The following is a 17,642-nucleotide window of genomic DNA, read 5'->3' on the forward strand; positions in this document are numbered from 1 at the left end:
ATACCCAGCCCCCCCACGGCTCTTCACTTAGCCATGGGGGAACAGGAGCCAAGCCTGGGCCTGGAGCCCCCGAGTTCACCCCCATGCCTGAAGCGCTCTGTGCACCATCTCCCAGTGCAGGAGCAAGAGAGCTGCCCTTCGCAATTCAGCAGTGGAAGAACAACTGCCCCCCCCCCCCCGAAGCTGCCAAGGGGGACAGAGCAAGCCAGAGAGATACCCAGAAGCGAGTCCAGGACCCCCACCCCCGCCCGTGTGTCTACAGTGGAGGGGAGGTGGCGGCCGAGTGGAGGACTCCAGTTCCTGAGTGGCGTTTCCCAGAAGGGTACGGGAAAGACACAGCAGAGTCTTGGCCCAGAAGAAACCCACCGCCCGAGCTGGCCCAGGGAAGAGCTGTCTGCCCAGACAGACCCCTTTCTCAGGCTAGGGTCTACACGGGGCTTGGACTGCAACCTCCTAGGATCTGATCCAGGTTCAGGCTGCCAGCTCCGTTGTGGCAGGTCACATGGCCCCAGGTTCCTTAGGTCAGACTGGGTAAAGTGGGGAGCCCTTGGGGGGGGTACAGACACAGCACTTGACACGCGTAAGAGAGTGGCTGCTTCCCAAAACAAGCCTGTTGGGACACGCACCAGGTCTTCAATGATCTCCTGGATCCGTTTCTTGGCTGCCTCCACACAGTCCTTTGCTCCTTTGAGGGTGACCTTGTCACTCTGGGTGCCAGAGCGAGGGAAACTGACCATCACACCCCCATACTCATCCGCAATCTCCCGGAGCACCTGCCCTCGCCGGATAACAAAGTGGCGGTGGTGCTTGGGATCCACCACCATGGAGTCCTCCACCACGTTGTCCTGCGAGGAGGGGACACGGCCGCAGCGGTTAGTCATTGCACTCTACTCGCAGGCAGGAACCCTGCCCTCGCTCACGGCGTGGGACGCCCCTCTTCTGTGCCCACCCCTCTTCGCCAAGCCCAGCCTCTCCCAGGCCCCCTCGCCCTGGGCCAGGCCGCTCCCCCAGACGGGCGGGCACAGGACAGGGAGGAAGACAAGGGAACGGAGGAAGCCGCCCTCACCAGGTTCTTGATGAGTGCCTCCAACTCCTTCTGCGCCTCCTTGACAGCCCCCTCGGTCCCCATGATGGTGATCAGCTCCTGGTCTTTGTCCTCGGAGGTCGGGAAGATGATGCGGGCCCCCGTGTTGTCACGCACCTTGCGGATATTGCCACCGCCTTTGCCGATCAGGAACTTGTGGTACTCAGGCTTGGCACGAAGGTCCACGGTGTAACTCTTGGTTTGCTAGTGAAAGTCAACCCCACCCGAGTGAGCACCCAATGCAAGCGCCGCCAATTCACCCTCAGAGAAACGCCTGCCATAAAGCAGCCCGGTGTGAGAATCGGAGATGTCCACATTCCCAGGCATCTAACCCTGGCACTGGGAGGTGGGACATGGCACAGCGCAGCCCTGCTGGATTAACGGGTGAGAAGAGCAGACGGGAGCCGGAGCGAGTGAGAACAGCCTGGCCCCTTTGCAGGAGAAGCCAGTGTCACGCCACCAACCAGCTAAGGGCCTGGCCCAGGGTCTGAGCACACAGCCGTTTCACTCGGCAGCCAGTCGTGCACCTTGGGGTAACGCCTTGTCACCTGAGGCCTTAATTACACCGAGGAATGTGAAAACCGATGCCCCGGACTGGCACGTGCAGGCCTGGGCAAAGGCCAGAGCGGCACCTCTCTGGGTCTGACCAACTCTGGTCGCACAGCAGTGGTTCTATTTCAGAGCAAGGGGTAGAGACACATGGGCACAAAGTTCTAACCCTTCAGCCAGAGCCAAAGGGCACGTCAGACGAGGAGGCCAGTCCGAGTTGGCTGGAAAGCCACCAGGAGCCACGTGCCTCGTCCTAGCAGCGGTGGTACCACGTTCTGACTGCATTAGCAGGACAAGCACGAAGACCCTGTGAACGCGGCTCCATGCACACGTGGAATGCGTTTTGCTAGGTTCACCAGTAAGGACGCTGTCACGTTACTGAATTGGAGGGAAGCAGCCAGATCACGGCTGCACCCATGGGGGGGTGTTGGCCCCAAAAATGGTATAAAAGGGGCCATGTGGGGTGTTGAATAGTAGCTCACTGTCTGCTAATCCTATGTACGCTGGTCATGTGATTGTATAATGTCTGTATGTGACGCTATAAGCATGTACTTTGTATGGATACTGAATATTTCTCTGCAGGTGGTTGAACATTGGGCAGAGCCCGGCCTAGCGACGTACTAATTAGCGAGGCCCTGTGGGACAATGGCACTCAATGGGCCAAGGACACACCTCGTGAATGGTGACCAACACCTAAAGGCTACCAGCAGGGAACACAGGGATAGGCCGCTGGCTGCGGCAGGTCACCTGGCCAAGAAGAGACCAGGAAGGATGTATAAAGATGCCATGTGGCTGACTCCATCTTGGTACTCAGCTCAGCACTTCATCCCAGAGGCAGCAGCACAGGGATCGAAGAGCCGGAAAGAACTGTGGACCCATCCTGACCTAGGATGTGCAACAAGGACTTTTAAGCCAGCAGCTGTAACATCTCTGCTAGAGCCTGCATTGAGAACTGGGAGATTCGATGCATGTAATGTAGGATAGAAAAGCAATGAGAGTAAGGTTGCTAAAGTTTCTCGTAGCAATAAACCCTTAGATGGTAGATTCTAAAGGATTGGCTGAGCGTGATTTGTGGGTAAGGTCCAGAGGGTAAATTGACCAGGGATCTGTGGCTAGTTTCTTGGGACCGGACAGAACTTGTTCCGGGTAGGTGGGATTGGGTGCTAGGACCCCCCACCTGTGTATAGGCCCGGGGCCATCTGGGGCATGGATATTGCTGGGGTGTCGGAGGGGTTTTGCTCGGGAGGCTTCAGGCAGGCTGCTGAAGCGCTCTGTGGGACTGGTGTGTGGCCTGTTTGGGAAGGTCTCCTGTCTGGGGGCTGTAAGGAGCCCCGGATTTGAGCAATTCGCCCTGAGCGGATGCCCTCAGCTGTGCCCAGACCCAGCCCGTCACAGACACGTCACCTCAATATTGGTGCACGTAACAAAATGTGTGGTGGGGGTGGGACCCAGGGGTTTGGAGTGCATGGGGCCTCCAGGCTAGGGGAGAGGATCGGAGCATGGCGGGAAGGGGGATGGGGATGTGATGGATTTGAAATGCAGGATGCCCCGGGATGGGAGGCAGGAGGCAAGGAAGAGAAGAGGAGGCTCCTCTCTCGGACTGCAGCCACGAGCCTCTGCCCAGAGCTCAATTGGCAGCGGCCTGGCCTTATGCACTCCCCCCGCGGTGAGGCACGGAGGGAGACTGACCCAACGCTGAGGGCTGACCTGTCACAGGGCTTACCTTCTCCTCTGCCAGGTGCAGCAGCTGCTTCTTGGCTTTCTCCACATCCTGGGCAGGGCCCCTGATGGTGACAGTATCGCTTCCGGAGCCCTCTGTGGGGAAGTGGATGTGGACCCCACCACACTCTTCCATGATGGAGCGGATGAAGCGACCTTTGGCACCAATGAGGGAGTTGTGCAGCTTGGAGGGGATGGAGACCTCCACCTCAGTGATGTCGGCCTAGGAGAAGAGGCCAGGCGGTTAAGGTTGCACCCTGCGTGGCAAGCCGCGGAGGGCAGGGGAGGGGAGCAGACCTCTGCCCATCCCAAATACTGAGACTACTGGGATTTCAGTGCTGGGAGAGGACCATACAAAGCACATCTGAGCAGGGGGCCTGGGACATCTGCTAAGCAGCACATGCCAGTCTCCCGGCACAATGATGGGCACTGGACACGTGACCTCCATGACTCTGAGGAGCTGGGCACAGAAGGGTCCTGGTGAATGAAGCGTCTTTCAGAAGAGACAGTCAGACAGACTGGTCAGAAGCATGGGTGGGATGAGAGAAGACGTGCACCCGGAGACAAGTGGCTGCACGACATACCACTGAAAACGGTAGTCTGGACGGGTCTGCCTTAGACAGGCTCTCAGGGCTAGGCAGGTGGATCTCTACCCCCTTTGGGGACGGGCTATGCTTGCTACGGTTGGAGGACGCGGGTCCTCGGAAATATCTGGAGAAACTGGTCGTGGATTAAAGCATCCTCTGTATGAAGAGGCTCCCTTGCTAGCACTCTTTACATTCTGAATGTTCAAGAATTTGTTTAACGTTTTCCTTGAGTGCAGTTGTCTTTAACAGGCATTTTAGTATCATCCCCGCAAGCTGGATACAGACTTGCCTAAAGAAGCTGCCAAGACAAACCCCTCTCGGGAAAGGACCCCAGATCTCGTTTGCTGAAAAGCTGGGCTCCCATCTTAAGCATGCCAACACTGATGCCATGAAACCAACACACAAGAGACTAGCTTCTCCAGAGCAACTGGTTTGCTTTGCTTGTGTATTTAAGGGGACTTAAAGTCAACGTTGTGTCAGGCCCGTGTTCCATGTCTAGCCCGTTACCAGCTCTTTTTGGATGGAGAGAATCCGGTGGCGAGCAGCTTCGCAGTTGGCCCTCTTGCCAGTGATGATGATGGTCTCCGAGTTGCTGTTCTCCGCCGGGAGATCAATCTTGGTGTTGCTTTCCTCGCGGATCTGCAACGAGAACCAACGGGCCCGAGGTGACGCTTGGGAAGGTTCCATTGCACTGCCAAGCAGGTGGGAGTGAGGGGCAGAGGAACAGAGGGACTCAGACTTGAGGGCCAGCAACCAACTCACCTTTTTGATGTTAGCACCTCCTTTCCCAATGATGTTCTTATGGAATTGTTTGAAGATAGGGACAGAAATAGAAAAGCTGTTTTCAACCTGCAAGGGACAGAGGAGAGAAGAGAATCAGCTGCTGAGGAGATGGAGTCAGGCCAGGCCTCACCCTTCCTGTTTCGGTTGGGATTTCTTAAGGCATCTGGGAGAGGGCCGCGCTGCTTGCCCATGGATGGGAGAAGGTCAGAAAAGCAAGAAACTCGGAAGAGACTGAAGCTATGGGTTTGGGCGGCGACCCCTCCTTCCTCCCTCCGCTATCCTGGAGTCTGGAAGGGGCGCTGTCCCTTCGTTACCGAGACCAGCACTACACAGGCATCTCACTCATCTGCTCCAACGGAGGGGGGGGGGCACCGACAGACAGTCGACCTCAGGCCTGGGGGCCAGACGTGGCCCTCGGCTTGCCTGGAGCCAGTCACCGAGACTCAACCCCTCCCTCCCCCCCAGCGTTGGGGAGCCCATGCTGGTGCTCCAGTGTACAGTCTACTAGGTGGAGCCCCTGCTAGGCTCTGGTGTGCAAGGGGAATGCAGGGAGTGTCTCCCCTTCTCACAGCCAGGGGCACAGTGAGGGTCCCCCCCCTCACTTGTGTGCAGCCCCTGACTGATTTTTCTGTGGGTCAGTGGCCCCTAACCCAAACGAGGTTGCCTGCCCCCGTGCTACTAGTTTCTGACAGAGCTCAGGCGCGATGCCAGTAGTTGCTCTCTATTCCCAAACTTAGAGCTAGGTGTGCAAGACAAGCCACGAAGCTCTCATACCAGATCTGCCACCATCTTCTGCATGTACTTGGTGCATTTCTCCACCTCGTTCTTGGGTCCTCGAAGCTGGACAATGTCGCTCTTATGGGCTGGGTCTGGGAAGTTGATGATAACCTGCAAGAAATGTCACTTCACAGCAAACAAAACATCTCTTCATGTTTAAAAGGTGCGACCTGCCAAGGTAGGAGACCCATAACACAGCAGGATCCTCCTGTGCCAGGACTCAGAAACCCTTCAGTGGAAGGCATCCGTGTGAACACTCTCGTACCTAAGGGTCCCAGCTAACGGCTGGTGCACATGAACAGCAGGCTCCTAGCCACGACCGCTAAACAGAGGGGCTCCGTGAACTCCAGTGGTAGAGGCCTGCGCTTTTGGTGCCAAAGGTCCCCTGTTCGAACCCTCATTGAGGGCCCCATGGGGGACGAGGTGGCAGCAGAACACCACAGTCCATTCAGCTGGGGTCTCAGCAGCCCCTCTAAAGGAGGAACAGTCCCACAGACCCCAAATGCAGGTTGCTAGAGGTGCCGTACCTCTGGGAACTTATCTCTGATTTCCCGGATGCGTTCGCCCTTCTGCCCAATAATGGTTCGGTGGAATCTCTGCTCAATAATTAGGTCCTTGGTGCGTTCGTTTTCCTGCCAACACACAGATGCAATTAGGTTTCCATCAGGAGGAGTTCCACGCCCTTCCTGCCTATGCCAGCCTGGAGCTAGGGCGCCGAAAGCCAAGAGGTGGACTCAGCAAAGCCCCCAGCAAGCGTACAGCACGGCACACGCGCCAGTTGTGGGAAAGGCCCCTCTGCGCTAGTCCCAGAAACGTTAGACACGCGGCCAGAAACCCCGCTGGCCAAGGCAGTTCTGGGGAGCCTTCTCCCTCACCATTCGGGAGGCAAGTTCCAGCAGCTCTTTCTTGGCTTGTTGGACACCTTGAGGGTCTCCTTCAATTCTGATCAAATTGCTCTTCTCGTTGTCCGGGGGGATGCGCACAGATACTTTGTACTGGTCCTTGATCCGGTTAACTGCAAGAGAAGGGTTTTGCTGGAACACGCGGCCAGTCTGTCACATCTACCAGCGCAGGACTGGAAGCGTCATTACGGCAGGGACTACCCGAACCCTAGGCCAGCCTCCCCAAGGAGGCTCCAGACACAGGGAGTACCAGCCGGGAGAAGGGGTGGGGAGGTAGAGCTTTTCCACCTGGGAGCTCAGCAGAAGCAGGATTGTGTATGTACACTAGGGAACACCCAGCGAGAGCCTAGAGGAACAGGCAGCACTGTGTCCACAAGCCTAAGGAATGCAATAGGCACCCCTTCCCCCTGGAAAACACCCCTCATCCCAGCGGTTTGAATCAAGAGATGTCCATTTGCACCTGCTGAAGGAACAAATCCCATTTACCCTACAGGACCATAGTCCAGGTGAGCAGCTAGAATCTCACTTGTTCTAGGCATGAACCCCTCCCTCTGGCATTAACGTGCCACCCGGAGCTGGAGCGAGGCCTGTCACCTTGGAGCACCCATCCAATCCGCCAGGACAACTTGGAGAGTTCAAGCAAGCCTTGCAGCTCGCTCCTCCGCTAGCAACCCTTGAACTAGCAGCCCTGGGAGAAGCTGCTGCTGAGCACAGGGACAAGGCGTGGGAGACTGAGGAACCCACAAAGCACGGTGGTAAGAGTGTCGTACGCGGCCCACCAAAAGGCACCACTCACTGTTGGCTCCACTCTTTCCAATGAGGTGTCGGTGGAACTTGTGGTCCACAGTGATCTCTGCATAATCCATCCGGTTGATCTGCGAAGAGCAGGGCAGGGTTAGGCAGACGGCAGAGCATCAGTTCTTGCATCGGCTGTCCTTGGTAACCGAAGGTCAATGGTAAGCCTGACCACTAGACACTGCTGTCAGCTGAGGAGGGCCATCAAGTTACTAGTAGTAACTAGTCTGAACTGCAGGTTGGACCTCCCTGGTCCAGCACCCCGGGGCCTGACCGGTCTCGGATGAAGGATTTTTGCCAGACCAGGGGAGGTCATATCCAACCCCCCCACCCCCGGACCTGCCTCAGGCCCTGCAAGTCCCCACGGCAGGCAGTTCCGCTGAGGCGCTCCAGGCTCCACCGAGCAGTACTGCTGGGGCGCGCTCGGCAGCCGAGCTGCGGGGAACCGGACTCTGGGCCCACAGGGCTCCTAGGCACCAGCACACCACAGACTCTGGCCCTGCAACAAGTAGTGCTGGCTTTCAGAGGTTCAACCTGCACACTGGGCACTAAGTCCCCATGCAAGCCCACCAATCCTGGGATGAAAGCTCCCGGTCCTGTATCGCCTCAACACCCCAGCTCTTTGGGAGGGCTTAAGGCAAGTTACTTGGGGCAGAGAGGGGATGCTTTCATTTCAACTCCTGGTACGAAGTCTCTAGCCTGCCTGCTTTCTCTCGTGCCCCTGCTCAGCATCTGGGGATGTAAGGCGGCTACGCAAGCTTGTCCTTGTTTCTTGGTACCCACATCCACGTTGTTGTTCTTTTCCACAGCGCAGAGTCTTACCTCACTGACACTCCATTCCCACTCACCAGATCTTTGACCATGACCTCGATCTGCTCCTGAGCCACATTCACGTCCTCTGTGGGACCCTCAAGGGTGATTTTGTCCTCCCCTTCAGTGAACTCGATGTGAACCTTTAACACAAGGAACATGGCAGAGAGCTTCAGGACGAGCAAGCAAGATCAGTGCTACAAAGCCATCCATCTCTGCTGCAGAGGACTGGCTCGTTTCCTCCGCCCAGGGGGCACACGACTTGCGTGTTAGACTGCCCTTCTTTGTATGAAGGGAAGGTCCCCCGCATCAAAAGGCCACAAGGTAGCGTGTCTAGAGAAGGTGCCCTGTGTTCTACTCCTGATTCCCACAGCAACTCTGGGCACCTCACTCCATGGATCCACCCACTTCACAGATAGCAGATTTTCTGCTCACTCACCCTTTGAAGGCCTGCATGACTACCTCATAGCAACGCAATGACTCTCTTGTGGTTCTTTAATAAGAGTCGCACAAACTTCCAAACAAAGGGTTCAGCCTGCCCTAGCAACTGTGTGACCTTATGCCAGAAGGAGCTAATGGAAGGGCAAGGGCGGTAGCACGGAAAGTGCCCGCTCCTCTCCATTCCCAGTGACATCGTGAGAGTCTCTCCCAGGGTTCCCGACCGACGCTCTGAGGGGCTGGAGAGAAGGGCAGAGGCGCTCTCGGAGGAAAGAGGCCGAGGCACCCTATGGAGTGGGGCTTTGCCATGGATCATCTGTACCTTTGGCATTTGCTGAGTGATTTTGGCCAGATTTTGTCCTTTCTTTCCAATGATGAAACGATGAAGCCAAGAGGGGGCAGAGACGGAGGAGACGGTGAAGCTGTTTGCCTAGGGAAGAGGAAAGCCTATGAAGGGCTGTCAGCTCCCATCAGCACCAGCCTGCTTAGCACAGAGGTCACAAGAGCACAGTGCAGATGTCCGTGGCCTGGGAGCCACTCAAGTGGACGTTTTTTGGCCAGGACATGGCAGGGCGCGGGGCCCGCCTAAGAGCGATGGCCGGTCGCTTGCAACGAGTGTTACCTTTGCATAGACTTCGGTCAGCGCCTGCCCAAGCTTCTCAGGCTCGCCACGCAGTATCACCGTCTCAGAGCTGCTGTCAGTGGGTGGGATCTCGACAGAGACGCCCGTTTTCTCCAGGATCTCCTGCAGGGAATTCCCCTTGGGGCCGATGACATATTTGTGCTGGGACTTTTTCACCTCCACTGCGATGGTTGTAGTCTTCTTTTTCTGGGTAGGGAAGAGGCGCAAAGGCATCACTCACACGGGGCAGGGGCACAGCGGGGAGAGAAGGGAGCCACCAGATACAGTAAAAACCCTGTGCCCGGAAAGGAGCAAGGGAAAGAATGAACGAACCAGGACAGTGAATTGGAGTATTCAGGGCAATTAAAGCAAGAACGAGGCTCCTGCTGCGATCTGGGATCCCATCTCCTGCTTACAGGGATTGTGACTGAAGCATGCTGCTCTCAGCTGAACTCCCATGCATGCACACGTGTCTCGTGTCTAGCACGAGAAGGCCCCGACTCCCAATGGCATTCTCAGGGGGAGACCAGACTGCAGGAAGTACACAAGCCACACACTAGGGATTTCAGAAGGGTAAAGAATTCAGACTCAGCCACCGGAGAGCAGCCCTGCAATTCTCAGCTGGAACATCAACAGCGAGAGCAGCTAACAGGGTCAGCAGGAGAGACGCATACTGGACAGCTACTGGAGGAAGCCAAGCCCAGAAGTTCCTCCTTTCTTCAGGTTTTTTTCTTTTTAGTTCCAATCAGACAACTCCTTGTGGCAGGCCAACCACAGAAGCAGCTTTGCAGGCTGAGCATTCAAAACCTCACCCCAGCAGAAGACCCATTTCTCCTAAAGCAGGGAGCAATACAACTGACCAAACCCAACACACACAACAAGAAGGGGTCAACACGAGGAGTACACGGTGGGTGACAGACACAGGGCGGAAAAGGAGAGATTCTCTGTAGAGCACTTCTACCTTCTCCTCATAGATCTTCTTAATACGAGCTACTGCTTGGGCCAGCTGTTCCTTTTCACCTGTGAAGACTATCTCGGTCTTGTTGACGCTGGGTGGTGGGATGTTGATGCGTGTCCCTGTCTCCTGCATGATCTCGCTCACCAGCTTGTTGAAGGGGCCAGCGATGAAGGGGTGGTACACTTTGTCCACATCCAGTCTCTCCACGGCACGCTTATCCTGCAAAAGCAAAGCGAGACGTTCTCCAGAGCTCCATGGAATGTTCCCAGGACGCATGCAGGGATGCCCAGTCTTCAGTCTCACGTCTTACCTCGGAGCGCCTGGCCCCCCCGGACACAAGCATTCCTTGTTCATAATGCAGACAGGGGCAGGAAGAGCCTTACCGCCCCGATCACAACATTCCCAGCCCTGAGGCCCCTGCTCCTTTCACCCAAGGATCTCAGCATTTCAAAAGGCTCACACTTCCTTGCCAGCTCTGTACAAACAGCCAGTGGCAGTCACGGCTGGACGCCAGGGCTCCTGACTCTGAGGTGCACTAAAGGCAGCCGTTTCCCCACTGCACTGTGGTCCTTCGTACATGGGGGCAGCAAGCAGGTGTCCATCTGTTCCCAGGAGGCTGGGAAGAGAGATACCTGCTCAGCGGAGATCAGCAGGATCTCGTGTCGGGCCTTCTCAATCCCTTCCTTGGTGCCAGTGATCTTGATCTGGTTGCTGGAGTCTTCCGGGCGGGGGATCTGGATTTTGGTTGCAGTTTTGAGCTCCAGGTCCTGCAGCTTCTCACCACTCTTGCCAATGACAAAACGGTGATGCTCCTTGGGAATGGCAACTGTCGCTGAAGCCTGCAACAGAGCAGCCCAACATGCGAGTCAGTACACTCCTGGGTCACAATTAGAAGCAGAGGCCCAGGCTGGCTGCCCCCCAGGAGCGCACTACAGAGCAAGACACATTCCCTGAGCCCGTGGCTATGTTCCTGCCAGGGAGAAGATACGAAGGATTTCCCTCCGTGGACCTGGACTACCAACACAAGTGAAAAATCCTGTTCTCAGCCCAAGAGCTGTATTTCGAGTAGAGCTCGGGAGAGAGGCGAGAAGGACGCTCTGGAGACCAAAGTGGCCTGGTTGGGGATGGCAAGGTCCCCTGGATACACCATGGGCAGGGGCAGGACAAGCAGCTGGAGTTTAAAGAGAAGGCCTGAGGGTGAAAGTGCTGGTTCTGCTGCCAACATTGAGACCAATACACGCGGGTACCTGCTCACTAGGGACTCCAAGGCCGCGCTCAAGTCAGAGGGCAGGGGCTGTTGGTGGGAACGTGCACTCTGCAGGGGAAGGGCTCTGAGCAATCCCCAGACTGCAGAAGTAGCTGCCAGGCTCGGGATCGGCCATTAAGCGGTAGGTGGGTGGGTGCTCGCGAGCAAATGTGTCCTTGTCTTGAATAGCCCATCACTTTAGTTTTAACCTTTTTGCCATCTTGGTGGCTCAGGAGTATGGGCCCATGGGATCCCTGGATACCAGCACCTGTCGAGACAGGACATTCACACCCACCCACCTCCAAAAGACAAGGACTTCGGGTTTTGCCTTTGGGGGTGACCCAGAGAGACACTTTTACTGCCTACTGCTCTTGGTGTAAGAGACACAGACATGAGGCTCTGTCTGGGCATGGGCAAGGGTAACAGGCAATCTTGGCATGCTGGCCCCACAGGCGCTACATCTGGGCAGCCTGCCCTCCCAGATGTGCCCTGGGTAGAGCTCGTATCACTCTTTGCCCTCTGGCTGGGGCAGCGTGTGGGTGGAAGGGTGCCGCTGTGGTGTCCCCCTTAGCGTTATCACTGGCAACTGCTTCAAGCCAGAATGCACTGGAGAAACTAACAGCAAGTCGAAAGCGAGCTGAGGTGTCAAAGAACAGACGGCAGGAAGCTCACTCCCTTGTGCAGACAGATTGGAAACATGCAGCAGTGAGGAGGAAAGCCCGGGCTTTGGGTGCTGGTGGCTGGGAGCTAGGATATCCAACCCCCGGTGCAATGACTTTCTGTCCCTAGTGACACCTCTCCTTCAGCACCTCCCATCTAACCAGCTGTACCAGGCAGAGCTCCGGCCTTCTGCTTCAGGGGTTCTCACTTCCAGGTGGCCAGGCCTTGCCTCTGAGGAGCCTCTGCCCCTTTCCGTAGGCAGACACACCCACATCACAGGCCAGTCAATGGGTTTGGGCGAGACCTTCTGTCGCCTCAGTCTCCCCTCTCTGGGGTGTGGGGGAGAAACCCAAGCCCCTAATGGCAGCAGCAGCAGGTAGTTCATCATCCATTACCAGAGCAAAGCCAGCTCTGCCCAGCACCTCCCTCCTGGTACCCGAGCATGCTTGTCTGCCAGCTCCTCCGCAGTGCAGAACACCACCCTTCTCCCAGCGCCTGGCGCCCCGCCCTCCCCAAGGGGGCCCTTTTCAACTAGTCCCAGCAGATTCTTCATGGGCTACAGGTGCTCTGCCGAGCCTGTCTCAACTGCCTCTGGCCCCTTCCAATTGGCTCTAGGACATTCCTGATTGCTCTGGAGCAGCCCGCCCCGGGCACTCGGGGAACAGAAAGGAATTCAGTGTCTCTACCCCCACTCAGACTCCTGCCGCCCACTGCTCAGGGTCTGTCATGGGATATACTAGGCCTCTTGTGAGGGGTCTGCAGTCTCTCCAGGTGCAGTGCCGTCTTTGTAGCAGATGCTGCAGGGATCTAGCTGGGGAGGAGTTTGCACCATGGCCTGTAATTAGCTTTGAACCCCAGTCTCCATCCCAATTCATCATTTGGGCACTTTGAAAGAGGCAAGACTGGATTAGTCATCTAATGACAAGCCTTTGGTCTGAGCACCCATGCCCAAAGGCCTCCCAAGAGCTGGGCATCTGGAGGGAGAAGCAAAGACAAGTAGCAGAGAACAGTTAGATACACTCACCTGGGTCTGAAGCCGAGCGACAATTTCCTTCCGAGCCTTCATGACAGCTTCCAGCTTGCCAGAGACCATGATTGAAAGGCCCTGGTCCTTCGCTAGAGAGAGCTCCAGGTGAGCCCCAGTCTTCTGCATGATGTCCAGGCAGATCTTGGCCTGCTCTCCTTCTCCAAACTGGTTCATGTCCTTGTATTTCCTCTCTTCCAGTGGTACATGAAACACCTGCCCAACCCAGAAACAAGTAAGAGGAGGGCAGCTTATTCAGCATGACACAGGCTGCTGAGTTCTATGGACCAGCCCTACCGCTTCAGCTAGGAATAGGGTTACTACCCTGGCTCTTCACGATAATTAAGATACTCATGCAGTAGGCGGAGCCATCAAGGTAGGGCAGTTTTAATTATATGCTTTATTTATGCCACAGGAATTCTCTGCATTCCAGGCAATAGTCACTGTCCTACTGAATCCTAGTTGAGGTCCCCGTGTCCGCCAGGATTACCTGCTTTCGAAGGAAGGAGCAAGAACCCACAGCAAGCAGATTTAGGGTACTTGTTCTTGCCTCCCAAGGCTGGTTAGGCTCATCTCTAAGTCCTGAAGCATGAACTTTTATATTAGGGATGTTAAAATTGCAAGTAATTGACTAGTTAAATAATCAATGGGGCGCCGCTGCCTTTGAAGTATACCAACAGCACTAGAGCTTCCAAGGCGAAAGCGCCACATGAAGCCCAAGGTCAGCTGGGCTTTGATATGCCGCAGGGAGCCCGGAATCATGCTCCACATGGAGTTTCAAAGTGGCAGGGCCCCGTGGAGCCCGGGATCAGCTGGGGACTCCCCCGCTGACCTTGGGCTCCATGCGGCGCTGCCGCTTTGAAATGCCGTGGGGAGCCCAGCGTCAGGCTCCACGTGGTGTTTCAAAGTGGCAGCGCCACACGGAATCTGGAGTCAGTGGAGGAGTCCCCAGCTGGCCCCAGGCTCCACGCGGCCCTGCCACTTTGAAGTGCCCTCCTTTCTCCCGCTATCTCTTTCTGATGGGGCCGGGGGGAGTGACTAGTCCTTCACATTCCTGTTTTATATCCCTTCAGTGGCAGTATTAGCTCTTGGAGCTCTGGATTTCTTGTCCAGGCTCAGGAGTACCAATACTATTCACCAAAATGAGGGCGTACAGTCAAGAATAAGGCTTTTGGCCAACTTCTGTCCTACAGCAATGCACAGGGCTCGCTGAACTGCGGCAAGCCCCGCTCGCCAGCGGCACTTTCCAGTGTTCTGCACATGTGCAGATCGTTCTGAGCATGCGCAGAATGCCTGAACCCGAACTCTTCCGGGTTGCAATCCACTCGCCACAGGCGAGCAGACTGCATTATTTGTCGAGCCCTGGCAATGCAGGCATACCTTCTCTGCAGCCAGAGCCCTTTGGTTTAACCCTCTTGCCGTATCCCTCTCACCTACAGGCCCTCCTCTCCCTGGGACAGTGGAGAGGAGGAAACCACACTCCATCCTCCCTCAGCACACTACCGACTGCATGAAGGGATGCTGGTCTGTAGGGCCTTACCAAATTCACAGTCTAGTCCCGTCAATTTCGCAGCCAGAGAGTTTTAAAGTTTGTCAGGATCACATGTAAACATCTGAAAGGTCACAGTGCTGTAACTGTGGGGTCCTGGCCCAAAGCAGGATCATGGAGGGCTGCAAAGTTGGTGTAGAAAGGTCCCGGGAATTGCCATGCTCACTTCTGTGCTGCCTCCTAAGGCAGGACCCTCCCAGCAGTCAGAGGTGGTGTAGGGAAGTGGAGGGGGTGTAGGATCTCTCCTGTGCCAACAAGGCACCCACACCAGGGACAGATTAATGCTGGTGCCTCTGACCATTTCCAAACCCCCCAGGAAAAATGGGTCGCTCAGTCCTGGAAGCAGCCCCACAGCAGAAACCCCAGAGCAGAGAGAACCCTGGCTGGAGCAGCTTGGGTGGAAGCTGCAGCAGTAGGAAGAACATGAGAATGGCCAGACTGGGTCAGACCAAAGGTTGGTCCAGCCCAATGTCCTGCCTGCCCACAGTGCCCAATGCCAGGTGCCCCAGAGGGAGTGAATAGAACGGGGAAAATCACGTGATCCCTCCTCTCTCCCCCATTTTCAGCCTCTGACAAACAGAGACTAGGGACACCATTCCTACTCATCCTGGCTAATAGCCACTGATGGACCTAACCTCCATGAATTTATGTAGCTCTTTCTTGAACCCTGTTAAATTCCTGGTCTTCACAACCTCCTCTGGCAAGGAGTTCCACAGGGTTACTGTGTGCTATATGAAGAAAAACTTCCTTTTGTTTTAAACCTGCTACCTATTCACTTCACATAAGAACTAGGGGTCACCAAATGAAATGATGGGAACAAGTAAATAACTTTTCCTTATTCATTTCTTCACACCAGTCACGACTTTACAGATCTCAATCATATCCCCCTTAGTCTCCTCTTTTCCATGCTCTCTCTCTCTTCATATGGGACCCATTTCAAACCCCTAGTCATTTTTGTTGCCCTTTTCTGAAGCACTGAGCTCAGTGACTGGAGCTATAGCAGGAGTCAGGGCAGGAAGACAAGAAACCCGAAACCCAGCTCCCAGGCTGCTGCTGTGCACAAGTGAGGGTGTCTCATCCTCATTTCTGTACTGCTTCTGGAGATGTGTCTGAGCTTCCCACCAGGAGTGGCTGTGCTGGGAAAGGACAACTTCGGTCCTTCCACAGGCAGCTAGAACAGCAACAGCAGCTAGGAGCGGCAGGGGGGATCGGATTGCACAGAAGAGTTTGTAGGGCCCTACTCATCTGTATTGTTTTTAGGGTGGGGAGGAGAGAGGTTTGGCTTCCACCAACCTGAGTGATGACAGAAGCCTTGATTGGTCGAATTTTGCTCCAGGCACCAGCTGGTTCCTGAGCAGGTTCCAGACATGTGGCTTTCTCAGGGAGGGGAGGAAAGGCATCCTTGTAAGTTGGAGGGTCATTCTCCTCTTCAGAATTCAAAGCTGCAACTGCAGTGAGGCAAGCAAGACAAACAATTTAACTGCTAGCAAGTCTCCCATTTGGGTACACTGCACATCACTATTGAAGTAGGGTTGAGGGAAGTAGGTTGTGCACCTTAGAATCGTCCTAAGTAATTATGTTTATTATGGCAGTGCCTAAGGACCAATACAGAACGGCGCCACATTGTCCAGGTACTGAACAAACAGAGGAGGCGACAAGTCCCTGCCCCAAATAGATTGCAATCTATATAGACATGACAAAGTGAGGAAAAACCAGCAGAACACGCCGGCAGAACAAACAAGCGATGGCAGCAAATGCTGTAACAGTGACACACATTGAGGGTGCCTTGAGTTAGGAAGGGATCAGCTACATGCAAAGAAAGGAAAGAGAATGCAGATAGGGCAAGGGCAAGGAAGGTAGAAGGGGCAGGTTGGAGTCGCTCTGAAGCAAAGAGAATGAGGGGCTGGATCAAACAGAGCAGAGAAAGTCCAGCGAAGTCCTGGACACTGGGCAAGAGGGGGCAACTCAGGTCTGATCCACTATGGATTAGCAAAGGTTTCCAGGCACACCAGACCTGCTGCGACACAGACGCAACTCTTCTGATGTTGGTGCTGGCCGGCTCTGTTGGGAGGATGGGAAGTCCGTCAGTAGCTATGGCCATGAAAACCTGCATGAGTGTGGCAGGGAACAGCCCACCATGCCCGATACCGGCTATGGAAAGAGCTATCACCGCATATTGCTCTCCCACATACATCCTGTTCTACAGACACAGCTCTGCTGTCACTATCTGCTGAAGGGGGGGGTGTCCCGGTAGAGGCCGAGGACCTGATTCTGCAGGTCATTTACCCCCACGCAAAGCAGATCCGAAATACCACCCTTCTAAGCTGGGTGGGCAACCGTGATCTGATGCCCCAACACACAAAAACACAGCCTAGCAATTCTGACGCACACGCAGGCAGCAGAGGACAGCAAGCGGGAGTCCACAGGAACGTGGGGGCGGCCTTACCTTTCACTTGCTGCTGAGCCAGGCCGCTGCGGTGTTCAGCGAAGCTCTCCTGGGTCAAAACTGCCACAGAGCTCATTGTCGATTTCCCACCCACACACAGTCCGGGTATGCCACTGGGAGAGAGAAGGGGCACTGCTTGTTACCAGGATCCCGGCAGCCAAAGCCAGGGAGAGGTGGATCTCCACATGGACAGAATTTAGGAGACTAGTTTTAGACCTTCACGTGGGGTGAAGGGTTCACTGTGTTTATCTGAGAGCCTCCATAAAAGCAAATCACCTCCCCCTTCCATGCCCAGGAAGGAAACAGCGACTTTAAGAGATGCTGTTCAGTATCAAGGGGAAACTGTTTCTTGTTTGTACATTTGTCATCTAGGGACAAACTGATGGTAAGTGGTTTGTGGTTTGTTCTGTTACACCCCCCTCAAAATAAATAAGAGTTCATTAGTAGAACCCTGCATGGATACCAAACTGGGATCTGCATCTAATCTGTAAACAGATAGTGAATATCCACAGATCTGCTGGGCTCTATTCATTAGCGACCAGATTGGAGCAAAAGCCACTTCTAGGGGCTTTTTCCTGTTGACCAAGGGGCCTGATTCTGCATTATTACAAAGGACAACAGAGCCTGAAGAAGGTTCTGTATCTTGCCTAGCCTTGTCTCCAGTTTCTACTAGGTCTCGAGTACCTTTGCTGA

General features: G+C 55.2%; 1 protein-coding gene across 2 annotated transcripts in view; it reads right to left on the bottom strand.

Moving 5' to 3' along the window:
* The window catches only part of HDLBP (high density lipoprotein binding protein), a 72,713-nt gene that overhangs the window by 23,020 nt on the left and 32,051 nt on the right, over positions 1 to 17,642 (bottom strand). For both annotated transcript variants that reach the window (XM_075937152.1, XM_075937153.1), the window contains exons 3-19: positions 16,950 to 17,062; positions 15,797 to 15,951; positions 12,955 to 13,170; positions 10,657 to 10,863; positions 10,028 to 10,243; positions 9,067 to 9,273; positions 8,767 to 8,874; positions 8,045 to 8,149; positions 7,198 to 7,276; positions 6,375 to 6,514; positions 6,027 to 6,131; positions 5,497 to 5,610; positions 4,702 to 4,788; positions 4,447 to 4,578; positions 3,357 to 3,575; positions 1,067 to 1,288; positions 627 to 845 (exon numbers count right to left, since the gene is read on the bottom strand). In XM_075937152.1, the coding sequence (XP_075793267.1) occupies positions 627 to 845; positions 1,067 to 1,288; positions 3,357 to 3,575; positions 4,447 to 4,578; positions 4,702 to 4,788; positions 5,497 to 5,610; positions 6,027 to 6,131; positions 6,375 to 6,514; positions 7,198 to 7,276; positions 8,045 to 8,149; positions 8,767 to 8,874; positions 9,067 to 9,273; positions 10,028 to 10,243; positions 10,657 to 10,863; positions 12,955 to 13,170; positions 15,797 to 15,951; positions 16,950 to 17,025 (2,607 nt within the window). In that variant the 5' untranslated portion in view covers positions 17,026 to 17,062. The remainder of the gene's footprint in view (positions 1 to 626; positions 846 to 1,066; positions 1,289 to 3,356; positions 3,576 to 4,446; positions 4,579 to 4,701; positions 4,789 to 5,496; positions 5,611 to 6,026; positions 6,132 to 6,374; positions 6,515 to 7,197; positions 7,277 to 8,044; positions 8,150 to 8,766; positions 8,875 to 9,066; positions 9,274 to 10,027; positions 10,244 to 10,656; positions 10,864 to 12,954; positions 13,171 to 15,796; positions 15,952 to 16,949; positions 17,063 to 17,642) is intronic.

The sequence above is a fragment of the Pelodiscus sinensis genome, chromosome 10 (assembly GCF_049634645.1).
Source record: "Pelodiscus sinensis isolate JC-2024 chromosome 10, ASM4963464v1, whole genome shotgun sequence".
Classification (NCBI taxonomy): domain Eukaryota; kingdom Metazoa; phylum Chordata; order Testudines; family Trionychidae; genus Pelodiscus; species Pelodiscus sinensis.